This window comes from Sinocyclocheilus rhinocerous, unplaced genomic scaffold, assembly GCF_001515625.1.
Source record: "Sinocyclocheilus rhinocerous isolate Xijiao unplaced genomic scaffold, SAMN03320098_v1.1 scaffold167, whole genome shotgun sequence".
Classification (NCBI taxonomy): Eukaryota; Metazoa; Chordata; class Actinopteri; order Cypriniformes; family Cyprinidae; genus Sinocyclocheilus; species Sinocyclocheilus rhinocerous.
In genome coordinates this window covers 425655-448488 of record NW_015634008.1, presented here as the reverse complement: position 1 = coordinate 448488, position 22834 = coordinate 425655, and the positions used below count along the sequence as shown (strand labels likewise).

General features: G+C 38.1%; 1 protein-coding gene across 1 annotated transcript in view; it reads left to right on the top strand.

Annotated features, from left to right (window-relative positions):
* The window catches only part of LOC107744871 (WD repeat and FYVE domain-containing protein 3-like), a 76498-nt gene that overhangs the window by 31967 nt on the left and 21697 nt on the right, over positions 1 to 22834 (top strand). The window contains 33 exon segments of the mRNA XM_016558689.1: positions 1687 to 1905; positions 2309 to 2490; positions 2830 to 3061; positions 3249 to 3409; positions 4339 to 4450; positions 4605 to 4795; positions 5287 to 5439; positions 5678 to 5751; positions 6436 to 6597; positions 6915 to 7009; positions 7484 to 7604; positions 7956 to 8173; positions 8323 to 8519; positions 9210 to 9344; positions 9664 to 9843; positions 9972 to 10205; positions 10411 to 10510; positions 11260 to 11420; positions 12612 to 12841; positions 13717 to 13826; positions 13994 to 14176; positions 14384 to 14541; positions 14644 to 14721; positions 14904 to 15131; positions 15493 to 15543; positions 17313 to 17481; positions 17788 to 17948; positions 18291 to 18439; positions 18990 to 19110; positions 19203 to 19288; positions 21694 to 21774; positions 21874 to 21928; positions 22014 to 22133. Of these exon segments, the coding sequence (XP_016414175.1) occupies positions 1687 to 1905; positions 2309 to 2490; positions 2830 to 3061; positions 3249 to 3409; positions 4339 to 4450; positions 4605 to 4795; positions 5287 to 5439; positions 5678 to 5751; positions 6436 to 6597; positions 6915 to 7009; positions 7484 to 7604; positions 7956 to 8173; positions 8323 to 8519; positions 9210 to 9344; positions 9664 to 9843; positions 9972 to 10205; positions 10411 to 10510; positions 11260 to 11420; positions 12612 to 12841; positions 13717 to 13826; positions 13994 to 14176; positions 14384 to 14541; positions 14644 to 14721; positions 14904 to 15131; positions 15493 to 15543; positions 17313 to 17481; positions 17788 to 17948; positions 18291 to 18439; positions 18990 to 19110; positions 19203 to 19288; positions 21694 to 21774; positions 21874 to 21928; positions 22014 to 22133 (4907 nt within the window).

The following is a 22834-nucleotide window of genomic DNA, read 5'->3' as shown; positions in this document are numbered from 1 at the left end:
GCTGTTCAAAAGTTTAGGGTCAGTGAGATTCTTTAGTTATTATTCATACTTTTTTTTTCAGCAAAGACGCATAAGATTGATCAAAAGTGACAGTAAAATCATTTTAATTTATAATGCATTTATATAGATAAGATTTCCATCTCAAATGCTGTTCAAAAATATTTGTACATATATAAACAATAATATGTAATATATATATATATATATAATACCTGATTAATACCTTAAAATGCTGATTAATATTTAAAAATATATATTAATCAGCACAACCATTTTCAACATTGATAATAAGAAGAAATGTTTCTTGAGCAGCAAATCAGCATATTAGAATGATTTGTGAAGGATCATGTGACACTGAAGACTAGAGGTCGACTGATAGTAGATTTTACCGATAACGATAGCTAGGTTAGACCACACTGGCCGATAACCGATTAATCAACTGATAGTTTTTAAAATGGATACTGAATGAAAACTAAATAGTGCTGAACTAGAACAAAAAAAAGTACTGAACCATGCTTTTTAAATAGAATAAGAATATTAATTATAGATTGATTGATAGAAAACAGGCAAAGGTTCACTACAGGAATGAACAAAGTGGCGTCGATGAGTTTGAAGTTCGGAGCAAAACGGAAAGAGAAAACGCGATCTGTACTGTAGCTCTCTATATGAAGCTTACATATACAGATTTTATTACAGCCACAGAAAGACAGACATTTTGCTGAAAAATGCACAATACACTGTCTTCCAGCCTTGTGTGAAGTTATTTTACATACGAACAACAATCTGGGATAAATATAATGTAATTTAATGGAAAACTACATGGCTCTCTTTGGTGCGACAGGATTTCTGTCGGCTGAATGAACATATCAATGTGCTTTCTCAAGTCACTAGCTTAAATATGCAACTTCGATGGATAACAAATAAAATTACCAACTGGATATAAACTAATGCAAATAGATGGTAACAATCGTGACATCAAACATTTGGTTCGGACTTGAGTGTGTTTTGGTCACACTGTTTTAACCACTTGAGGTGGTAGTACTAATGTTCGCATCCTCTCAGCCTTGATGGCAAACATACTTCTGTCCTTTCACTACTAATGCAGCATCTAGTCAACAAATTAATTACTTTATAATAATATGAAAACATGTATTGTAGTATACTGTATACACACTGTTTCGTTGTCTGTTTTAAATCCGCATATGAAGTGTCCCGCTCTGTGCAGCGTGCAGTGTCACGTGTTAAAACAAACAGCACGTGGTGTCAGTGATTCGCCTCTAGAGGCCGCTTTCGTGCTATATAATGACAGCGGAGCTTCTCAGCTGCTCTAGCAACGGATGCAACCCGGAAAAACTATCGGTATGGATTTTTGCCGATAGTTCCAGCAATCAACTATCGGTGCCGATTAATTGGCAAAACCGATCAATCGGGCGACCTCTAAGACTGGAGTAATGGCTGCTGAAAATTCAGCTTTGTCATCGCACAAATAAATTATGTTTGAAAATATATTAAAATAGAAATATACTTCCTACAAAAACATTAAAAAAAACTTTACCAACCCCAAACTTTTGTACTAAAAAACAAACAAACAAAAAAGTGCAAAACAGGTATGTCATTCTAAATCCAAATGATGCAAAATAGAAAGTAACTCCTAATATTAAATAATCCTCATTTTCATCTCTCCAGGTGAGCGTTTCTTTCCACCCCCATCTGGCCTGAGTTACTCAACGTGGTTTTGCGTTGAGCGTTTCAGCACACCACCCCAAAGCCCCCCTGTGCGTCTGCTCACGGTGGTGCGAAGGGCCACCTCGTCTGAGCAGCACTACGTGTGCCTGGCCATCGTGCTCTCTGCTAAAGACCGGTCTCTCATTGTGTCCACTAAGGAAGAGCTACTTCAGACCTATGGCAAGTGTTTCTACAACTTCCTGTTCTACATCTTTGTTTGCGGTTTATGTCAGCACAGCAGTTTTAATGATGTGGAATGTTTGTGAATCAGATGATCCGTTTCAACCTTTTTGTTCCTCTGTATGCAGATTAAGTGAGCTTGAATTAAAAACAAGTCTATTACAGACCTTCAAAATGCTGTTGTTTGTGAACACACAAAAAAAATTTTGAAAATTATTTTAAATAATTTCAAATTTAATTTAGCCTGTAAATTCACCACGCTCATGTTTCGTGGGCAAACCGACAATAGACTACTAAGCCATTTTAATGTAGGATTTAAGAGGCCGTTCCTTCTGAAATGCAGAGGAAAAGTTCCTTTGTCTGTGGTTAGTGACGTGACATCATTTCCTCTTTCCCTTAGCAGTGGATGACTTCAGTGAGGAGTCCTCCTTCTATGAGATTCTTCCCTGCTGTGCTCGCTTCCGCTGCGCTGACCTCATCACTGAGGGACAGTGGCACCACCTGGTGTTAGTTATGAGCAAGGGAATGCTGAAGAACAGCATGGCGACTCTCTACATCGATGGCCAGATGGTCAGCACGGTCAAGGTGTGGCCCAGCTCCTGATGTAGACAGCTTTATTTTGTTTCAACTAAAGTAATGGGAAACACTGTGCCGTTAGTATTTTTTTTCTGCACAAAGGTCAGATTTTCCTGCCCCATTTGAAGGATTTTAATTTTATATTTCAAACTTTAGCATAGCTCAAAACTGGCATCAGTTCTGAAATCTGATGTGATGTGGTCTTCCGCTTACTTAATTAGCAGTTAAAACACCAGTTCCCAAGGCTACTGTTAAACAATATATATTTGAAATATAAGTCCTTATTGGCCTGCAAACCAATAAAGTCACACTCGCCTCTTTTGTTTCTCATTGTGGTTGTCTTTGTAGCTGCACTATGTTCACAATGCTCCCGGCGGCTCTGCATCCGCAAACCCACCTGTGGTGAGCACGGTGTACAGCTACATCGGTACGCCACCGGCCCAGCGCCAGCTCTCCGCTCTGGTCTGGCGACTGGGGCCCACTCACTTTCTGGAGGAGGTGCTGCCTGCTGCCAGTGTGGCTGCCATCTATGAACTGGGACCCAATTATGTAGGCAGTTTCCAAGCTGTTTACCTGCCATGTGAGTACCTGATGTGTCACACTGAGGTGAATAACACCTAAAAGAAGTTGATGTTTATTGTAAATGAATGGCTATTTTACTGATTTAATGTTTTTTTTTTTTTCTTCCGTGTGTTATATAGAAAAATGCAGGCATTTGCCTCCTGTAGTTGTGGCTTTTAAAACTGGGTTTTCTCTCATATCACCAGGCAAAGACTCAAAGACTGAGGCTGTGCCGCCATGTCCTGTTGCATTGGTCCCTGAAGAGAAGGTCTCCTTTAGTCTCTTTGCTCACTCTGCATCTACTCTCACTGTGGCCAAGTTACGAAAGGTCTACAACAAACTGGACAGCAAAACCATTGCCAAACAGGTAAGCAGTCTCACCCTTTTCCTCTTGCTAAAATAATGTAAAGTTGTCATATTTAATAAACTGAACAACCACCAAATACAGTAATCAGGACCATAAGCAGACCTACACTACCATTCAAAAGTTTGGGGTCAGTAAAAATGTTTTCATGTTTTTGAAAGAAGTCTGTTATGCTCACAAATACTGTATTTATTTGATCAAAAATACAGTAAAACCAGAAATGCTGTCAAATATTAGTTTAAAATAACTGTTTTATATTTTGAAATATTTTAAAGGTTATTTATTCCATTTCCTGTGATGTCAAAGCTGGATTTTCAGCAGCCATTACTCCAGTCTTCAGTGTCACATGATCCTTCAGAAATCATTCTAATGCTGATTTGGTCCTCAAAAAACATTTAATATTATTATTAATGTTGAAAACGGTTGTGTTGCTTAATATGTTTTTGGAAACTGATTCTCTGATGAATAGAAAGTTCAAAGATTGAAGTCTTTTGTAACATTACAAATGCATTTGCTGTCACTTTTGATCAATGTAATGTGACCTTGCTGAATCAAATATTAATTTCTTAACATTAATATCTCAAAAATATGCAGAATTCTTTAGGGTAGAAAGGGTATAATAAAAGGGTGGGCAAGGGGTATAGTTTTGTGAATGATGTGTATTCAAATTCTGTATGAATGAGGACATTCAACTAATGTGAAAATCAGCAGAGCTTTTTGTGGAAATTTGCAGACTTTTCACATACTATCTTCAGGAATTTTTGCGGATTATCTACAGAATTCTAGTGTTGGACACTTTTTGATAGCTGAAAGAAGTAATAAATATTTTGCCAAAATATTACATATAAATAAACATACAAGGGGTGCAGAATGTGTAGAAGAATTATAATTTGGGGAAAGTTGCTCAGAGTGATGTTTTCATTCCCTTTCAGCTGGGGGTTTCCTCTCATGAAAGTGCCACACCAGTCAAGCTCGTCCATAATGCAGTGGGCCATCTCAACGGGTCGGCCAGGACCATTGGAGCTGCAGTCATCGGTTACCTGGGTGAATGCGTGTGCTGTTTTCATTAGGACGATGGAGATCTGTGAAGTTTTTTTGCAGAATAAAAAAAATGAAGTGGCACAGTACAGCTTTTCCAATAAACCAGCCCTTTCTCTCAGTGTTCATGTATTTATAGCTGCAGTCTTGTACCGTGTAGGTGTGCGCGCCTTCGTGACCAAACCAGTGGCCACCAACCTCCAGTACATCGGAGGAGCAGCTGCCATTCTGGGCCTGGTTGCCATGGCGTCAGACGTGGAGGGTCTCTATGCTGCAGTAAAAGCGTTAGTGTGTGTTGTGAAGAGCAACCCGCTAGCTAGCAAGGAGATGGAACGCATCAAAGGATACCAGGTGGGCTGCAATAACAATTACTCAGTGAACTTTGAACCGAGGATGTCCTCTGTTCTCTACTGCTGTAGCTGTAGGATGTTATGAGCCAATGAGGTGGCAAATTAAATGATAACAGTGAGACTGGGCTGTTGTGTCCGGTGACAGCCAACTGATGTGATAAGTGGGGGTTCGTAAGGGTGGAGCATGCTGGGATGTGCTGGTTTGAACATAACAGATGGCCCATTGTTTAATTTCTCTGCTGCTTTAATGGGGTCTGTAGAGAGAATGCGATGTTTCATGGAGCTAATGTCACAGTGTAAGGAAAATTAATGGCTGAGTGTTGGGTTTCAGCCTGTTTTAAATTGAACTGATCGCTGAATCCTGAAATGAGTAGACTAACGAAAATATAGCAGATCATTCTTTCACATAGACCTTCTGTTGTTGCTTTTTCCCCGTCAGCTTTAGATCATTTGCCTGAAAGATCTTCTTTAACTCAATGTCTTCTGTTATAGCTGTTGGCCATGCTGCTGAAGAAGAAGCGCCCTCTGTTGAACAGCCATATTCTTCACTTGACCTTCTCTCTTGTCGGAACTGTCGATAGTGGCCACGAGACCTCAATCATCCCGAACTCCACAGCTTTCCAGGACCTGCTGTGTGATTTTGAGGTGCAAAGCTCACATATAAATACCTCAGACTGACATCATCAGTGACCTTGCTGAAAATTTAACTACAGCCACTATAATAGTTTCTGGCATGAGAACAGTTTTGTAATGTTTTTTTGTAGTGGTCTTCAGTTCTAAAACTTTTTATTTCAGAAGATATAAACACTTGTTTGATTTTCATGATATAATGACTAAAATGTTTAATTATACTTTTTAAAAAAATTATTTGCTGGACTTTCAGGTTTGGCTTCATGCTCCCTATGAGCTGCACCTCTCTCTCTTCGAGCACTTCATTGAACTTCTGACTGAATCCAGGTAATCCATCCATACTCTAACACTCTTTATTGAATCTTTTTTATTCAGGGCAGTCGATTTAAGCCTTCCTGCGATGTAATGGGACTTTCAGTCTTATAGAAGTTTTATAGTGTACAGTAAGCATTAGCGTTATGATGGTTACCCAGCAGCACTTATAGAACAACATATGCATCACATGGTATATGAATTACTTCACATGGATATTTGAGGTCTACTTCCATATGAAGTACATCATACAGAAGAAAAGAGAGGAGAGATCTTATATGTCTTAAGGCACGGTCACATAAAGACAATGATAACTATAACGAAAACTATATCAACATCCACAAACAGACAATAATGTCCTGTTTAATATAAGCACACACAGTGCATGTCATCTGCTGCTTCAAATGTTCAAGCTCTTTAAAGTCAGGTGGATTCTGATTGGTTGTCAACGTTCTTATCATTCAACATCTGAAAAAATAATCTGGAGTGATTCCAACGATATTGTTCCTCTGTCGTTAGCATTATAGTTGTAATATGGACTCCGATATTCTCTTTAATTTATTAACTTTATTGTTATCGTCCTTGGTTTGAGTGGGCCTTTAGAGTGAACAATGTTCCTAAACTCCAGAGGTGCAGAGTCAGACCTGCAGATATTAAACTGCTGTTACTAACACAGTGTGTAATTGTTTCTATTTTCAGTGAAGCTGCTAAGAATGCCAAACTGTTGCGGGAGTTTCAGTTGATCCCCAAACTGCTGCTGACTCTGAGGGATCAGTCTCTGTCTCAGCCCACCATCGCTGCCATCGGCAATGTCCTCAGTCTCCTGCTTCAAGGCTTCCCCAACTCATATGACCTACTAAGGTAAACATAGAGATGTATGCCCATTTTAAATGTATGCTCAGACAACAAATTTAAATAGATTGAAATCAGAAGTGACAGATTCTTTCAAATTTGTCTTATTTTGCTGCAGAATATAGTTTATTTAGAAGCAGAGGCGACTCATTTTTTTTTTTTGAGAGAGAATTATTTTAATAATTAGTAAGGGACACTATGTACAATTTACACATAAAAAATAACATTTTTAATTCTCAAAATAATATCACTAAATAATCATTTATAATTCTGAAAAAAAAAAAAATCCATTTGTTTATGGATTTGATTTTTTTTTTTTCTTCAAGGTTTGGGCAGTTCATCTCTTCAACATTGCCAACATTTGCAGTCTGTGAGAAGTTTGTCATTATGGAGAACACCAATGAGGAGAAGATCGACCGGGGTGAGTCATGTTTTTAAGCTTCCAAGTATCAAAGAAGCATTTTAGCTCCATATTGTTGTAACACGACAACACTTCAAATCGCCCTATTAACGAATCAGATCCATGGGAATCAAAGCATTGCCAGCTTTAAGCAACCCCAAAAGAAATCCACACCTGCAGAATTCTGTAGAAAGTTACACAGAATTCCTGCTGAATTGGAACGCTATGTGATTAATAAAAATCTGACACCCCTTGTCCATTTCTGAAATATTTTGCCTAATTTGGTGGTTTCAGCTATCAATAAGAGTGCAGAGTAAGCTTCATGTAAATAATTTCTGTAGATTCCAGCTAAAATCAGCACTGGAAAATCTGCAGATTTCATCTAGGCCTAATTATGAGATATCTTAAGATACCAGGAGCTTAAAATTAGTCAAACGGGTTAGCAGTATAATTTCTCCTTTCAGTGGTCTTACTCTTCTTCCTGGGTGTTTTCAGGAGCTGATGATGAGTTTGGAGGCCTCTTGTCATCCAACTTGATTCTTCTGCGGAACAGACTACTGGATATCCTGCTCAAACTGCTCTTCAGCTGCAAAGAGAAGAACATTGTTAATGCACAGTGAGCCTTATTAAATCAAGGGTGGATTATTAGACTTCCGAGAGCTGCGCTGCATTTTACAGCATCTGTAACATTGTTACCTAAGCTTGCTGGTTTAGGGCTGTTATCTGGGATTGGATACAGATGGAACTAGACACTTTGGATATGTGCAGCCCAAGTGCTTTTATCTATTATCAGTGCACTCAGTATTTTATTTATTTATTTTTGTGTATATGAAAAATGTCAAAGTGCACCATTTAATTGTCTGTAAATAAAGCCTCATAACGTAAAACATTATAAACCAAATTTATAAGATTTACTTTTATATTAATCACCCCACCACTAAATTTTTCTTTCTGCTAATTCCCGCAGGGCTTGTGAAGAGCTTGTGCGCACTTTGGGTTTTGATTGGTTGCTGATGTTTATGGAAGAACACATTCACTCCAGCACAGTGACGGCTGCTCTCTTAATCTTGGTGGTGTTGATGAGTAACCAATCCATCCTGAGCCGGTTTAAAGAGGGCCTGTCGGGAGGAGGCTGGCTGGACCACACAGACTCTGTGCTCACTAATAAGATTGGCACTGTTCTGGGTGAACATGCTTTTTAAGTTAAAAAGGAACTATAATTATACAGTATAACAATATAATAATAATAATAATAACTAGTATTGTAAAATTTAGTATTGTAAAATGATTTGTGGGGCTTTTATTTTTTATTTTTTGCTTGTACCTCCTTTCAGGTTTTAATGTGGGCCGCAGCGCAGGGGGCAGGTCAACGGTGCGTGAAATCAACCGAGATGCCTGCCATTTCCCAGGATTCCCTGTGTTGCAAACTCTACTGCCCAAACACACCAACGTTCCAGAGATCTACTTCATGCTCATGGCCCTTTTCCTCCAGCAACCAATCACAGAGCTGCCTGACAGCCTGCAGGTACATGTCAGTATGCAAACCTTTTTTCCCTACTAATCAAACTTGAATGTCTTCACTGTGTCTTTGTTTGTATGTGTGATCTCACAATCCATATCATGCTCCACATCTCTGAGACACTATTGAAAATACTTCACATGCTCAGTTTCACCAATTTGCTTATATTATTAGTGACCTAGAAATAGTGCAGAATCTAAATCCATTTTACATCATATTCTTTCTTTCTTTCTTTCTTTCTTTCTTTCTTTTTCTTTCTTTCTTTCTTTCTTTTGTTTTTTGTTTTTAAATCCTAAAACTTTGATTACAATTTTAAATAGGATTTGAAATCCCACATTTTCAATGTGATCTCAAAACTTGTTTTTTAAGGTGACATACTCCATGTTAACTATAATACTGTTCAAAAAAATTTCTTTGCTGTATCATCCATTCATTCATGCATGCTTTATATAAATGTTTACCATCTGCCCTTGTGACTGTTTCCTGTGAGAGCATTAAAGTGTCACTCTTTTACTTTTTATACCATTAAAAGGCATTCTTTTACTTTTTAAACCACACAATTATTGTTGAATAATTTGTTAATATTATGATTTAATTAGATTTCATAATAACTTAATGCAGTTTAATAAATTGTATAATATACATTTAATAATAATAATAATTAATGAATTATTATTGAGTTGTACCCATCTCCTCACACAGTTTGACCTGGACTCTATCTGGACGTTTATATTTGGCGTCCCAGCCTCCAGTGCTACAGTGGTGGGCTCCATTCACAACATGTGCACTGAAGCAGCGTTCCTGCTCCTGGCCATGCTGCGCAGCATGCTCAACCTGGTGAGTCTCCAAGCCACCATGCCTCAGAAATATGTGTCCCAGGAGCATCTGCTGGCATTGGGATGATTGTTGTCATTTGGTAGTTTATCAAAGCTTTTATACTATCAGCTGATGAAGAATTCGAAATGAAATGGCAAATTAGTGACAAACTGGTGCTCAAAGTGAAAAATAAAAGATTAAAATGGTATTATGTTAAGATGAATTGTTTTCACTGCAGAGACCAAGAAATACAGGTTATTCTTGTGACCGCAGGCCCTTTAAATAAGCTCACAGCACAAGCTGACATAGCTTTTGATATTTCTCTTTATCTAACCTGCAGCCTTGGCAATCAGAGGAAGAGGGTTCCTGGCTGAGAGAATATCCCATCACTCTCATGCAGTTTTTCCGTTACCTCTATCACAACATCCCAGATCTGGCACCCATGTGGCACAGCCCGGACTTCCTGTGTACACTTGCTGCTACAGTTTTCCCCTTCAATATACGGCCCTACTCTGAAATGGTATGCTATTGTTCTCTTTGTTTGTTATTGTAACTGGCTTTTGGGTGCTCAGGCCTTTGAGAATTTGTCCTTTTGATGTTCAAGTCGCAGTTGGTTGTGTAGATGAAAAATGTCTTGTTTTCCTTAAGGTGAGTGATTTGGATGATGAAGCAAGCTCTCCCACAGAAGAGTTCAAAGCCTTTGTGACGGATACAGGCATGAACCGCAGCCAGTCAGAATACTGTAATGTAGGCAATAAAACCTACCTGACCAACCACCCAGCCAAGAAGTACGTCTTTGACTTCATGAGGGTCCTCATCATGGACAACCTGTGCATGACACCTGCCAGCAAACAGACCCCCATCATTGATCTTCTGCTAGAGGTGAGATCATTTCAGAAATCTACTCGAAATGAACATTTCATTTTGTTGCCAGTGATGTTACCTGAAGCTACAGAATTTCTGTAATGCGTGTCGTTCTAGCTTTCTTTTCTATCGTCCTGCAGCGCTTTGCATGCTGCTAATTAGAAGCTAATGTGGGAGTGTCCATCTGTTGGGCAGAAACACTAACTTTGCTCTGTGTATTTAGGCCGCACCAGAGCGCTCCACCAGAACCCAGCAGAAGGAGTTTCAGTCCTACATCCTGGACAGTGTGATGGAGCAGCTTCTGGCAGCAGATGTTCTGTTGGGTTAGTTGCATCCCAATCATCAGGTTTAGTTCAGGGAAATGCTTTGGTACAGTGCTTTAGCCAAAAATGAAAATGCTGTCATTTACCCCCACCCCTCATTTTGTTCCAAATTGTGTGGTTTTTGATGTCAATGTAGAGTCACAATATATGTAAAAAGTCAAGTCAAGTTTATTTCTACAGCGCTTTTCACGATACAAATCATTGCAAAGCAACTTTACAGCAAATTAATTTTCTACAATATTTAGTGGTAGCTTATCAGTGGTGACTGTCAATTAATGTACATATGGCAGAAATGTACGGAAAAATCAATTTAAGACGTAATAAAAAAGACGATGAACACTATTAACAGCAATTATTACATGATGCAATCAAACTTATAGCAAAATATGGTAGTTCTGTATGTTGTTTCAGGGTTGGCAACATCTGTATTTATAAATGGTGCTAACATCATCGTTATTAATAGTGAATAAATCTAAAGCTTTTGAGACTATTATTTTGTGTTATTTCATTTGTCATTAAGGGAGGGAGGGGGGGGTCTTGAAAAAGTCTGTGCACAGCCCTGGTAAAAACTGTCATGGCATGGTGAGACATGTCTTGACTGACCATATTTTAGTGTTTCTCAGTGTTTCTGAAGTTCCCTGATGTCCCTTAAAGTTCATTGTTCATCCAACAAAATATTTAAATCATCCTCACACAATATCAGCTAAAAATTGCAAATCTTTCATGTGTGTGTCTCTGTCCTCCAACAGGTGAGGAGGCATCATTGCCAATAACGACAGGAGGAAGTTACCAGATCCTGGTCAACAATGTTTTCTACTTCACCCAGCGTGTGGTGGATAAGCTGTGGCAGGGCATGTTCAACAAAGAGTCCAAGCTTGTGGTGGAATTCATAGTTCAGCTGATCACCCAGGTGAGCTCTATCCTGTGATCGCACACTGGAGGTTCCCCACTTAACTTCCAATTGTACACAATGTCATAATGTCCCTAAAGACTAAGGAAATTGTCTTGCTATATAGTTATTTGTAAGCTTGGCATTGAAAATGGTCTATATGTGACCAAAACGTTTGCCTTGCTCTTCTCAGTAAACTTTCATCTCGCATATGATTTTTGGTGGAGTGTGTGACTTTTTTCAAGTATTTTATATAATTTTTTGGACATATATTGTCTACTTTGTCATTTTAATTATGAACATTGCTTACAAATGAGTACTTTTAGTGGATGTCTTAAATTTATGCTACTGTTATATACATTTACATACATTAAATTGATCTAAAGTGACTATAAAGACATTTATAATGTTACAAAATATATCTATTTCAAATAAATTATTTAAAACTTTCTGTTCATCAAAGAACCCTAGAAAAAAAAAAACCTTAGAGTTTCCACAAAAAGCAGTGCAACTGTTCAACATTTATAATAATAAAAATGTTTCAGCACCAAATCAGTATATTAGAATGATTTCTGAAGGATCATGTGACACTGAAGACTGAAGTAATGACTGCAGAAAATTCAGCTTTACCATCACAGGAATAAATTACATTTAAATGACAAAATCTATTATTTGAAATTGTAATAATATTTCACAGTTTTACTGTTTTTGCTATATTTTTGATCAAATAAATGCAGCCTTGGTAAGCATAAGAGACTTCTTTCAAGAACATTAAAAATACTTACCCCAAGCTTTTGAACAGTAGTGAAAATGTAAGCAAACAGAATGTTAAAAATTAAAATGCAATTAAAAGCAAATGATAATAAGCAATCACCGCAACCACAGTTATCTTTTTAAGATGAGAACGGAACAAACATTTCAAAAATTTCACAGTAAGTGTTTCACTAAATATTGCAAAAATGTATTAGCTACCAAACATTTAAAAAAGACCACAAGGACCCACAATTTGATTTAAAGTCATAACTTGAATTATTAAACATAATATTATCCTTTTATTATATTACAACTTTCTGTTAGATGTACAATTCTTTCTCTCTCCCTTTCTTATTTCTTATGACGTATGTAGCATTCCTATGTAACTTACATGACTGGTGGTTTCTCAACAAATCTCCTTTTCTTTTTCTTTTTTTTCTTTTTTTGGTCCTACAATAGTCCAAACGGCGATCACAGGGTTTGTCTCTGGACTCAATCTACCATTGTCTGAACCGAACAATCCTCTACCAGCTCTCACGACCACACAAAACGGTCCCACAACAGGTCACCCTGCTGGATTCACTGCGTGTGCTGACAGTAAACCGAAACCTCGTGCTGGGACCCGGCAACCATGACCAGGAGTTTGTGGCTTGTCTGGCCCACTGCTTGATCAACCTGCACACGGGGAGGTGAGAGAGAGACACAGAGGCCGTGTAATGTTTTCAGGCACTTTACATGAATTCAAGGGTTTATTTTAATTTAGAGCTTATAGATGTTTGGTTTTATTGCAGAAGTATTATGTTAGAGGTATGGATAGGTAAGTCTTTTTTCCATTTGACATGCAGAGACTCTGATTCAAAGAGACTGGTTAAAAAAAATAATAATTAGATTAAAGGTAAGTTGGTAGACATTACATGTGAGGTGTGAAATTAATAAATAGGTAAATACATAAATACATTTAGATAGATAGGTAGACATATTTGAAGTGTGCAATAAATTTACATGGAAATTACTGAAATAAATGAACTTTTCCACGACATTCTAATTTATTGAGATGCACCTGTATATGAGCAGTAAAAAAATAAAAACAAAAATTTAGATGGAAAAGATAGATGGGGATGGGTTTATGGGATTATTTATGAGCAGTGAAAAATGAATAATTCCTATTCTTAGGATTGTTTGTGATTGTGCGCCTCTGCTGTTGTGAATCACTGTGAGAGACTTGAGGGGGAGGTTTACGTTGTCATGGCTCTGTATCCAGGCTGACTCAGAAGTTTGGCTTCAGAGAGACTGAGAAATGAGGCTGCTGAGTCTCTGCTCTGCTGATGCAGGAAGATCAATAACTTCAACTGATTTTATTTGGAGCATCTGATGTGCTGAAATCATAGTTCATTATTCTTGCTGTTTGTGTTCTAGCATTCAAACGTATATTATTGACTGACTGGGGAATGTTCACATGATGCAGCACTGATAAAGCACTGGCCAAAATGCCTTTGGGTCTTCAAATGTATGAGAATCGTGTGCTGTATCGCTGTGCCAACATCACTTTCATGTTCTCTTACAGTAGTGTGGAGGGCTTTGGTTTGGAGGCAGAGGCCAGAATGACCACCTGGCATGTCGCGGTTCCTTCTGAGAACGAGTCGGACAATGTCCAGAGCCAGGATGTTAGCGAAGGTTGTTCTTTTTCTCTTTTAATGGCATTTTTGGAAACAAAGTGTGTGGTGTATTAAAGCATAGAGTTTTAATACTTCAAGCACTTCACAAACCCTCATAAAAACCATTATTGATATCAAACAGTCTGTCCTTTTTGTTTGGTGTGTGTGTGTGTGTGTGTTTGTCAGGTCGTCAATTGCTGCTCAAGGCGGTGAATCGCGTGTGGACGGAACTCATGCACAGTAAGCGGCAAATGCTGGAGGACATTTTTAAAGTGTCTCTACCCGTCAATGACCGAGGACATGTGGACATTGCCACTGCTCGACCTGCTTTAGAGGAACCTGCTGCTAAAAGCTGGCAGAACCACCTGGGTGAGGAAAACTTCTAGTCAGACACACTCAAATTTTCACTTTATTACTCCATCACATTCAGATTCTCCCACATAGTTGAATTTTTGCAGCTTTCCTGTGACTGTCTTTGTTTTCTTCTGCTTATTTTTTTCTTGTTAAAGATTTTTGCTGTTTTCCCCATACTCTCGTTTCTCTTACTGTGTTAAACCTTCTCTGTTTTCCTTCTAGTCCATGAGAAGAAATGCATCAGCAGGGGCGAGACCGTTGCCCCAGCGAATCAGTCCAAACTGTCTCGAGTCAGCAGTAACTTTGGTCTGTCCAAACTGACCGGCTCCCGTCGCAGCAAAAAGGAAAGTGGAATGAACAAGAACAATCTTTCTGCACAGGTAACTGACAAAAGAACTGACGCAGACATGGAAATGGTTTCACAGCTAACCTTATGGACTTGCACAGACAGTTTGCCCTCACATTGTTTTGAATGTCCACAGGAAACCTTTCAGTGGATGTTCACGCACATTGCTGTGGTCCGAGACTTGGTAGCAATGCAGTACAAGGAACATCAAGAGGTAGTAACCTTTCAATTTCAAGCATATACAAAAGTCAAATAGATCTTTCAGAACAATAATAATTTGAGAAATGCTTTAAATGGAGGGGTCACTAAATAAATGTTTTCCCAGTTCTGATCGTAGTGGTATGACTTCTACAAAAAAAGATTTTTTGATACAAAAATGCATTTGTTTTCTCACAGAGGCAGCAGAATGCACTGAAGTATGTGATGGATGAGTGGGCAGGGATTGAATATGAGCTGCTTCGGGAAAGGGGCCTCTGGGGGCCTCCTATTGGCTCCCACCTGGACAAGTTTCAGTTGGACATGACCGAGGGACCCTGTAGAATGAGGAAGAAGATGGTTCGGAATGACATGTTTTACATTCATTATCCCTACGTGCCTGATCCTGAGCCCAACGCAAGCACTCAGGTTAGTGGAGCTCCTTCTACCCTTTCTTTTTTCAGTTTTAAGGAGGTACATGTTGTGTATTGTATATTAGCTAATTCTGGCTCCCTGAAATAGAAAATAAACTTATATAATTGGCTTTAAACTTATTTTACCCCATTAACTGAAACAAGTCTATTGAATTTGCCTATAGTGTCAGTGAAAGTCAGCATGTGTATAGCACTAATGGTTGATAATCTGCTCTAAATTGATCTTTTGTGAACTCTCAAACTTCAATTGCCAGCATTAGCCATATGATGGTAATGACTGCACAAAAGAAGCCTTAAATGCGAACACAAGCTTTCATATGCTCCTCTTGCCTTATTGCCCATTTTTCCCTTTTCAGAATCAATCTCAGGTGCCATTAATGGGTGCAGTGGTTAACATACCAGTCCAGGTACAAACTGGAGTGTTCCTAAGCTACAGTCTTGCTGTACCCTCTCAAACAGCTGCATTGCTGAAAGCTTAACTGTAAAATAAAATGTCCCAGACCTTCTGCATTTGTCTGTCACATGATAAGGAGGTGTATGTGGATTGACACCTCCGCAGAACGCTTAAATCGCTGTTTGGAGATGTATTCTCTGCTGTCATTCCTGTTGTAAATATTTCATACACAGAGAAACCTCTAGAAAAATAGGTTCAGGACAGCTCCTTCCCTCCCATGTTTGCTAATCCCTTATAATCCATATTATAGTATGTGAAGTGGAGCAATTTTCAAACAACAATGTTGCATGTTACTGTTACAACTCACTAATAATAATTGGTATTCATGTTGTAATGTAAGAGCTGAATTAAGTAAATTCTGCACCACTACTGACACCAAACAGAACTGCAAAAATAAAGACTGTTTCAAAGACTTCACACATCTTCCATTGTTCATCAAACAGATACTGAAGCCCCACCCTAAACTCTCTCCATTGGTTGAGCCAGTCTCATTACATCTGGCCCAGTCGGGCCACTCAAAAAAACAGATTACAGTTCTATACATTTATACATTTCACCTTTAATTACAGTTTCCTAGATTTGTATGTAGATATTTTAATAGGAATTTGATAAACAGCATGACCATGCAGATTGTTTTTCTCTCCAAAATCAATATTTTGAATTTGCATACAGTTCCAGTTAGGGCTGTCGCGATAACCGCAATATTGCAATACCGCGCTATTGACGAGCAAACCGCAGAGGGACGCAAGAACCGCAGAAACCGCGAATTTTTGCGTGTTTTCTTTTTTCATAGGGTTTTGCCCCTCTCGTTTTACACTGTGTACTGAATATTAAATAAGTTAGTAATGATAACATAATGTGTGCCATGCTGATTTGTACTGAGACTCCATAGATTTGCACTTAACAAGCCTAAACAGAACAACGAATGAGAGAGAGATCAACTGAGCATGTGCGATTACTTGCGAGTCATATATATTTGTGAAAATGGGTAGTCATGTCCAAGGAAAGCCAAATCTCTGTCTTAGCATCAACGCGTTGGTCAGCTGAGCCTTCTAACGTGCTCAAAGTTAAAATGATTTCAACAGCGTCTCTTTGAATGAATGAATCAGCGTTTTTGAACGTGTAGTTGAATGAACGGTTTAAAGACTCACTCAAAGACAGTTTATGTTCTGTTATGTGGACCGTTATTTTGTCATTCTCTTCTGTTTACTTCACTTCCTGTTTCAACGCTATTTGGTTTCGGTTTCATTGGTTTCTGAATATGACCTCGTTGGATCGTAACACATACACACACAGATTATATATATGGTGATAATACCGCATACCGCGCTATTGAGCCACTCAAAATTACCGCAAGGGAAATTCCTTCACCGCGACAGCCCTCGTTCCAGTTAAAATGTTAGGACGCATGACTGAATTCATGTGTGATCTTGAAAACTTGCTGATCTAAAGGTGTTTAAATGCTTGAAATTTGCTTTGTGGGTAAATATAAATTGGGTTTAGATATGAATTATGTACTATATGCGAGTTGTCAGCATGGGATTTTCTTAAGGAGTGATGGACACGTGTCTTGCATGCCTCTGACTGGATTCTTCTGGCTGTCACTGACTTCCGAGATTGAATTTTTTATTATAAAGTTTTTCATCATGATTGATATAAACCCAAAAGAAGAGTTAATAAGAACTAAATTAAAGAGTTTGTGACACATTTCAATCCTTCCAGAAACCAGTGCGCTACAGACGAGCGATAAGCTATGACAGTAAGGAGTATTACATGCGGCTGCTGTCAGGGAACCCGGGGATGTACCAGCACTCCATAGAGCAGAACACGGAGGGAGAGACCACACAGCAGGAGCCTGAACATGGAGAGGACACCATCGCAAGGGTCAAAGGTCATTTTAACATGACAGTGCTCTTTATTACATGATACTGTGAAACTACTACAGAAGTATACTTTGTACAGTGAGCTTTACAGTTACACGTACTACATTTTGCTCACCAATGTAGCAGACAGAAAACAAGTACCATTATTAATACAATTATTAATTACTTGTAACTAGAAATTCTATCACCTCTTCAAACTAAATGGAAGAAACTGGCATCTGAAGGATCTCATTGTCTATCTATTGAAACTACTGAGCATGTAATATAATGAGTGTATTGTATAGATTAACTGAGTGTGCTGTGTTTTGTTTTAGGTTTGGTTAAAGCTCCTTTAAAGCGGTCCCGCTCTACAGCGGATGGAGCTGATGAGGACAGTCAAGACCAGCTGCAGGAGTTGCTGGAGTCAGGAGCTATGGACGAGGAGCAGAAAACTGACAACACCACACTGCTCCGCCTGCTGGAGGAGGGGGAGAAGGTCTGTAGCACTGTACAGCTATACATCTGCCTCCACAACATCCTCGTCACACTGTTCAACAACTGCAAATTTTGCTGCCAGTCACTGTTGTCATGACAACAATTTGGCTTTGAAAGTTTGGGTCTTTTGGGTAGAAGCTTTCCAATTTGACGCTTTGAATTGATCATTAGATCATCATCTAACAACAGTCATTCATTTACTGCTTACATTATTCTCCATCAGTATGAGGGGAATAATCAGTAATATCAGTCTGGTTGGACGATTAGGTTTGTTTTACGTTTTGAATTTGCACTGATTGATATGAATGATGTACTGAGAATGTGTTTGCTGTGTGTGTTATAGATCCAGCACATGTACCGCTGTGCTCGAGTTCAGGGTCTGGACACCAGTGAAGGGCTGCTCTTATTCGGGAAAGAACATTTCTATGTGATCGACGGCTTCACCATGACGGTCACCAGAGAGATTAGAGACATTGAGACACTCCCTGCAAAGTAAGAATGTATTTTGTATTTTGTATTTTGCCCTTCAAAAAATGAAAAATGCTCACTTGTATCAGATCATCTGGTATCTGTCTGTCTGTCTGTCTCTGTTGTTTGTTCTGTTATTCTATTGTTCTCCATCTATTTATCAGTCATACGTTCTACCTATCATTATAGTGGTCTGTCTTTCTACCGTTTCTTTGTTTGATCTGTCTATCGTTCTATTGTTCTATCGTTCATTTTATCGATCTTTCTGTTGTTTTAATTATCTGTCATTCCATTGTTCTTTCTGTTTTTCTATTTCTGTTATAATTATAACAAAGCTGCTTGTGTTATAACTTTTTTTTATTAAAAGAAACTGGAAGCATTGATATTTTACATTAACCTACAGTTCATTGTGTGATTCTATTCTGTGGTTATTTTAGATTATTTTAATATATTAATTATCATAAATATATTAAGTAATTCTGTGGAACTTTGCTGAGGCCCCCCGGGTTGAGAACCACTGCTTTAGTTGTTGCACTGCATTTATATATACTGCTTGTTTTTGTGACATTTGCAGTATGCATGAGCCTATCATCCCCCGAGGGGCTCGGCAGAGCAAGAGTCAGCTGAAACGAACCTGCAGCATCTTTGCTTACGAAGACATCAGAGAGGTGCACAAACGTCGCTATCTGCTTCAGGTGTGCAAACAACCCGTTTGGCTTGATAACACACTGGGTAGCTTTCATGTTAATGCTGATAATGAAGCTATGCTTTGCTTTCTTCCTCACAGCCCATGGCAGTAGAAGTGTTTTCTGGAGATGGAAGAAATTATCTGTTGGCTTTCCAAAAAGGAGTCCGGAACAAAGTGTATCAAAGGTATTGTAAACACTGATGCCTCTTGGTGTTGGGCAATATGCTTCATAGTCATATCGTCCTATCATCAGCCTGTGAGATCACCGATACACGATATTGTCATGCTAGTTTATTTAATCATTTACTTGCTTAGTTTCATAGTTTCATAACCAACTCCAGGATAAGCCTAAAATCAACCTAATGTTAGTGTAATGCATCAACTACATATAATATTTTTCCAGTCAAGTTGCATATAGATGTCATGTCATAAAATATTTTTTAATATTACTGAATTTGTGTGTAACGTAACAATTTAATAAAAACATTGTAAGTTACTAATTATAATGCTTACATTTCCTCCGTTATTCAAACAGCAGCTACAGAAAATGAGCAAAGAACATTTACATCATCAAAGACCATCATCACTGACTTCCTGACTTCTAGAGCGAGTTAATGCACTTTTAAAAAAAAAACACTCCCATTATAATCAGTCAAGCTATACTATATCTTTTATACTTATATCGCACATACATCAGCATTTTTTTTTTTTGATGTGGGAATCTGCGAGAGAGCAGAATTCAGTCATCGAGTGCGAGCACTGAACAACGAAACTCAGTGTTTCAGCGATGACTCATCTGAATGCTTCTGATTGGCCTTTGCATTTATGAGCTCAACAGAATCGTGTGTGATTGGTTATAACGCGCAACACTGTAAAAAACGCGTAAAAAGAAATATGATGTGACAAATAAGCCCTAATATTAATTAGATAATAATACTATCCTGATAATAATAATGATAATAATAATAATAATTATTATTATTATTATTATCATCTTGATATCGTCAAAGGCATCAGCCACAGGCGATATCTCTAACTATCATTGATACATGATACTATCATCTATTGGCACAACCCTAATGCCTCTTTAAGGCGGCATCCCACTAGTCAGCTCAAAACAGCTCTATTTTGGTTGTAAATCCCACACTTTCTGACAAATTTAGATGAAATCTTGCCCTCTTCTGTCAGATGTTGTCACACTCAGAAATTAAGAATGGAAAGGGTCAACAAACTAAATGACTTCCTCTGACATTTCTCTCAGATTACACTCATAATGTGTGTACAGTCATACACTGCAGCTCCCCATTTTGGCGGCTAATCATTGTGAAATTTGACAATATTAGAGCAGGTGTACCGCATATTCATACACGACTGTAATAGACTGCATTAAGATGCAGCTCATGGAGTGATTTTACCCAGTATATGTGTTTGATTGTGTTTTTGTCCCTTTGAGACATGATGTAGAAAAAGAAAGAAATGCGCTACCATTCAAAAGTTTGGGGTCGCTATGATTTTTATTTTATTTTTTTTACTCTTTTTAAAAAACGTCTCATGCTTATTGAGGCTACATTTTATTAAAATACTGTAAAAACTGTAACACTGTGAAATATTTTTACAATTTAAAAACTTTTTTTTCCAGTTTTAATATAATTTTAATGTAATTTATTCCTGTGATGGCAAAGCTGAATTTGCATCAGCCTTTACTTCAGTCTTCAGTGTCACATGATTCTTCAGAAATCATTCTAAAATGCTGAGATTCTAATCAAGCTCAAGAAACATTATCACTGATGAAAACAGTTGACTGCTGAATATTTTTATGGAAACAGTGAACACTTTTTCAGTGAACACTCTTTGATGAATAGAAAGTTCTAAAGAGCAACATTTAATAACTAAACATCTTTTGTAACATTATAAATGTCTTTACTGTCACTTTTGATCAACTTAAAGGGATGGTTCACCCAAAAACAAAAATTCTGTCATCATTTACTCTCCCTCATGTCATTCTAAACCTGCATCTCTCTCTCCAACGCACATTAAATCTTCCCCATCTGTGGATGCTTTTAAGTCTATCTTTTTATCGTATCTTTTTAGTGTAGCTTTTAAAATTGATTAGAGTGATCAGGATTTAATTTTTAATTTTAATTTTTGTTTGTGTGATGGTATGTAATGATGCTGGAAAGCACTTTGGTCCACGGCAGTTGTTTTAAATGTGCTATAGAAATAAAATTTGTATTGTATTGCATGAGTTTCTTTCTTCTGTTGAGCACAACAGATTCGTCATATTATCTTATTTTGTGTTCAACAGAAGAAAGAAACTCATACAGGTTTAGAATGACATGAGGGAGAGTAAATGATGACAGAATTTTCACTTTTGGGTGAACTATCCCTTTAATGTATTCTTGCTGAAATGTATTCCTTTCAAAAAAATCAATCAATCATACTGACCCCAAACTTTTCGAATGTAAGTGTATTTCAGCAAAACTTTCAATAGTCTGACTGTTCTGCCTCCATTATCTTTTTTACAGTGATTTAAGTGTAGAAGAACCTCAGAAAAATACTAGTTTACATAAAGCCAAATCTTGTTTTCTAGGTTCCTGGCAGTTGTTCCCTCACTAGCCGACAGCTCCGAATCTGTCTCTGGGCAACGTCCCAACACCAGTGTGGAACAAGGGTATGCTACCCTCATATTACAAGATTATGAAGTGACTTTAGAGTTTCTTTACCAAATGTATTAAAATAAACGGTCATATTCGTGTTTCTTGGTAAACAGGTCAGGTCTTCTCAGTACGCTGGTCGGCGAGAAGTCAGTGACCCAAAGATGGGAGGTGCGGTATCTTCACATTTAAAGTTTTTGTCTGTTTGTTTTGTTCTGTTGTTCAGTGTTGCTTAGGAAAGACTCTTTATTTGTAGAGAGGAGAAATCAGTAATTTCCAATATCTGATGCATCTCAACACACTGGCTGGCAGGTCATATAATGACCTGATGCAGTATCCTGTCTTTCCATGGATCCTGGCAGACTTTGACTCTGAGGTACAAACCTGTCTTTGATCATTCCTTGTGACAAGTACTACAGCACAGCAGATGTCCCAGGGCTCCAGACTCCTTCTTCCCACTGGTCGCTCTTTTGCAACTAACTTTCTCAGCTGGTCGCACGAGCACATGATTTGGTCGCAATTATTTTTTTTTTGCGCTACAACATGGGATTATTCAATGCATGCTGATGGACTTTTATCATAGTTTATAGTTATATGGAAACGAAAGTGGTTAACATTCAACCCGTTCTTTATCATCAGTAGTATTATTTGTGATTTGAATTTTGTGAATGGGAGTTTCTCTTTTGCTGTGTTAAGCCGCCGGCTTCGGATGCTTTCACTTTCGAATTCGCGATGCTTACATACATCTACACACCTTTCATTTTTTTAAGACCAAAACAAAAGAGAGCCTCCATAGCGTAATGTGAGGTAAACAGCAAAGATAACAAATTTTTCAAAAATGAAAACAAAAAGAAAAGTAAAAAACTAACGGTGACAGTGCTTGCATGTTTTTTTTCCCCCACAAGAATACCAGCATGTTCACCTTCTCTGGTTTAAGAAGCGGTCTTTTACTTGAATTTCACTTGAAAACCATCCATCGTTTACTCAATATGCACGTCATTTTTGCTGCGTGCACCTTCGCGCTCGTGCTGACGCGGCGAGTATACTCTCTAAAAGCGCTATTTCGTTATGCTTTCC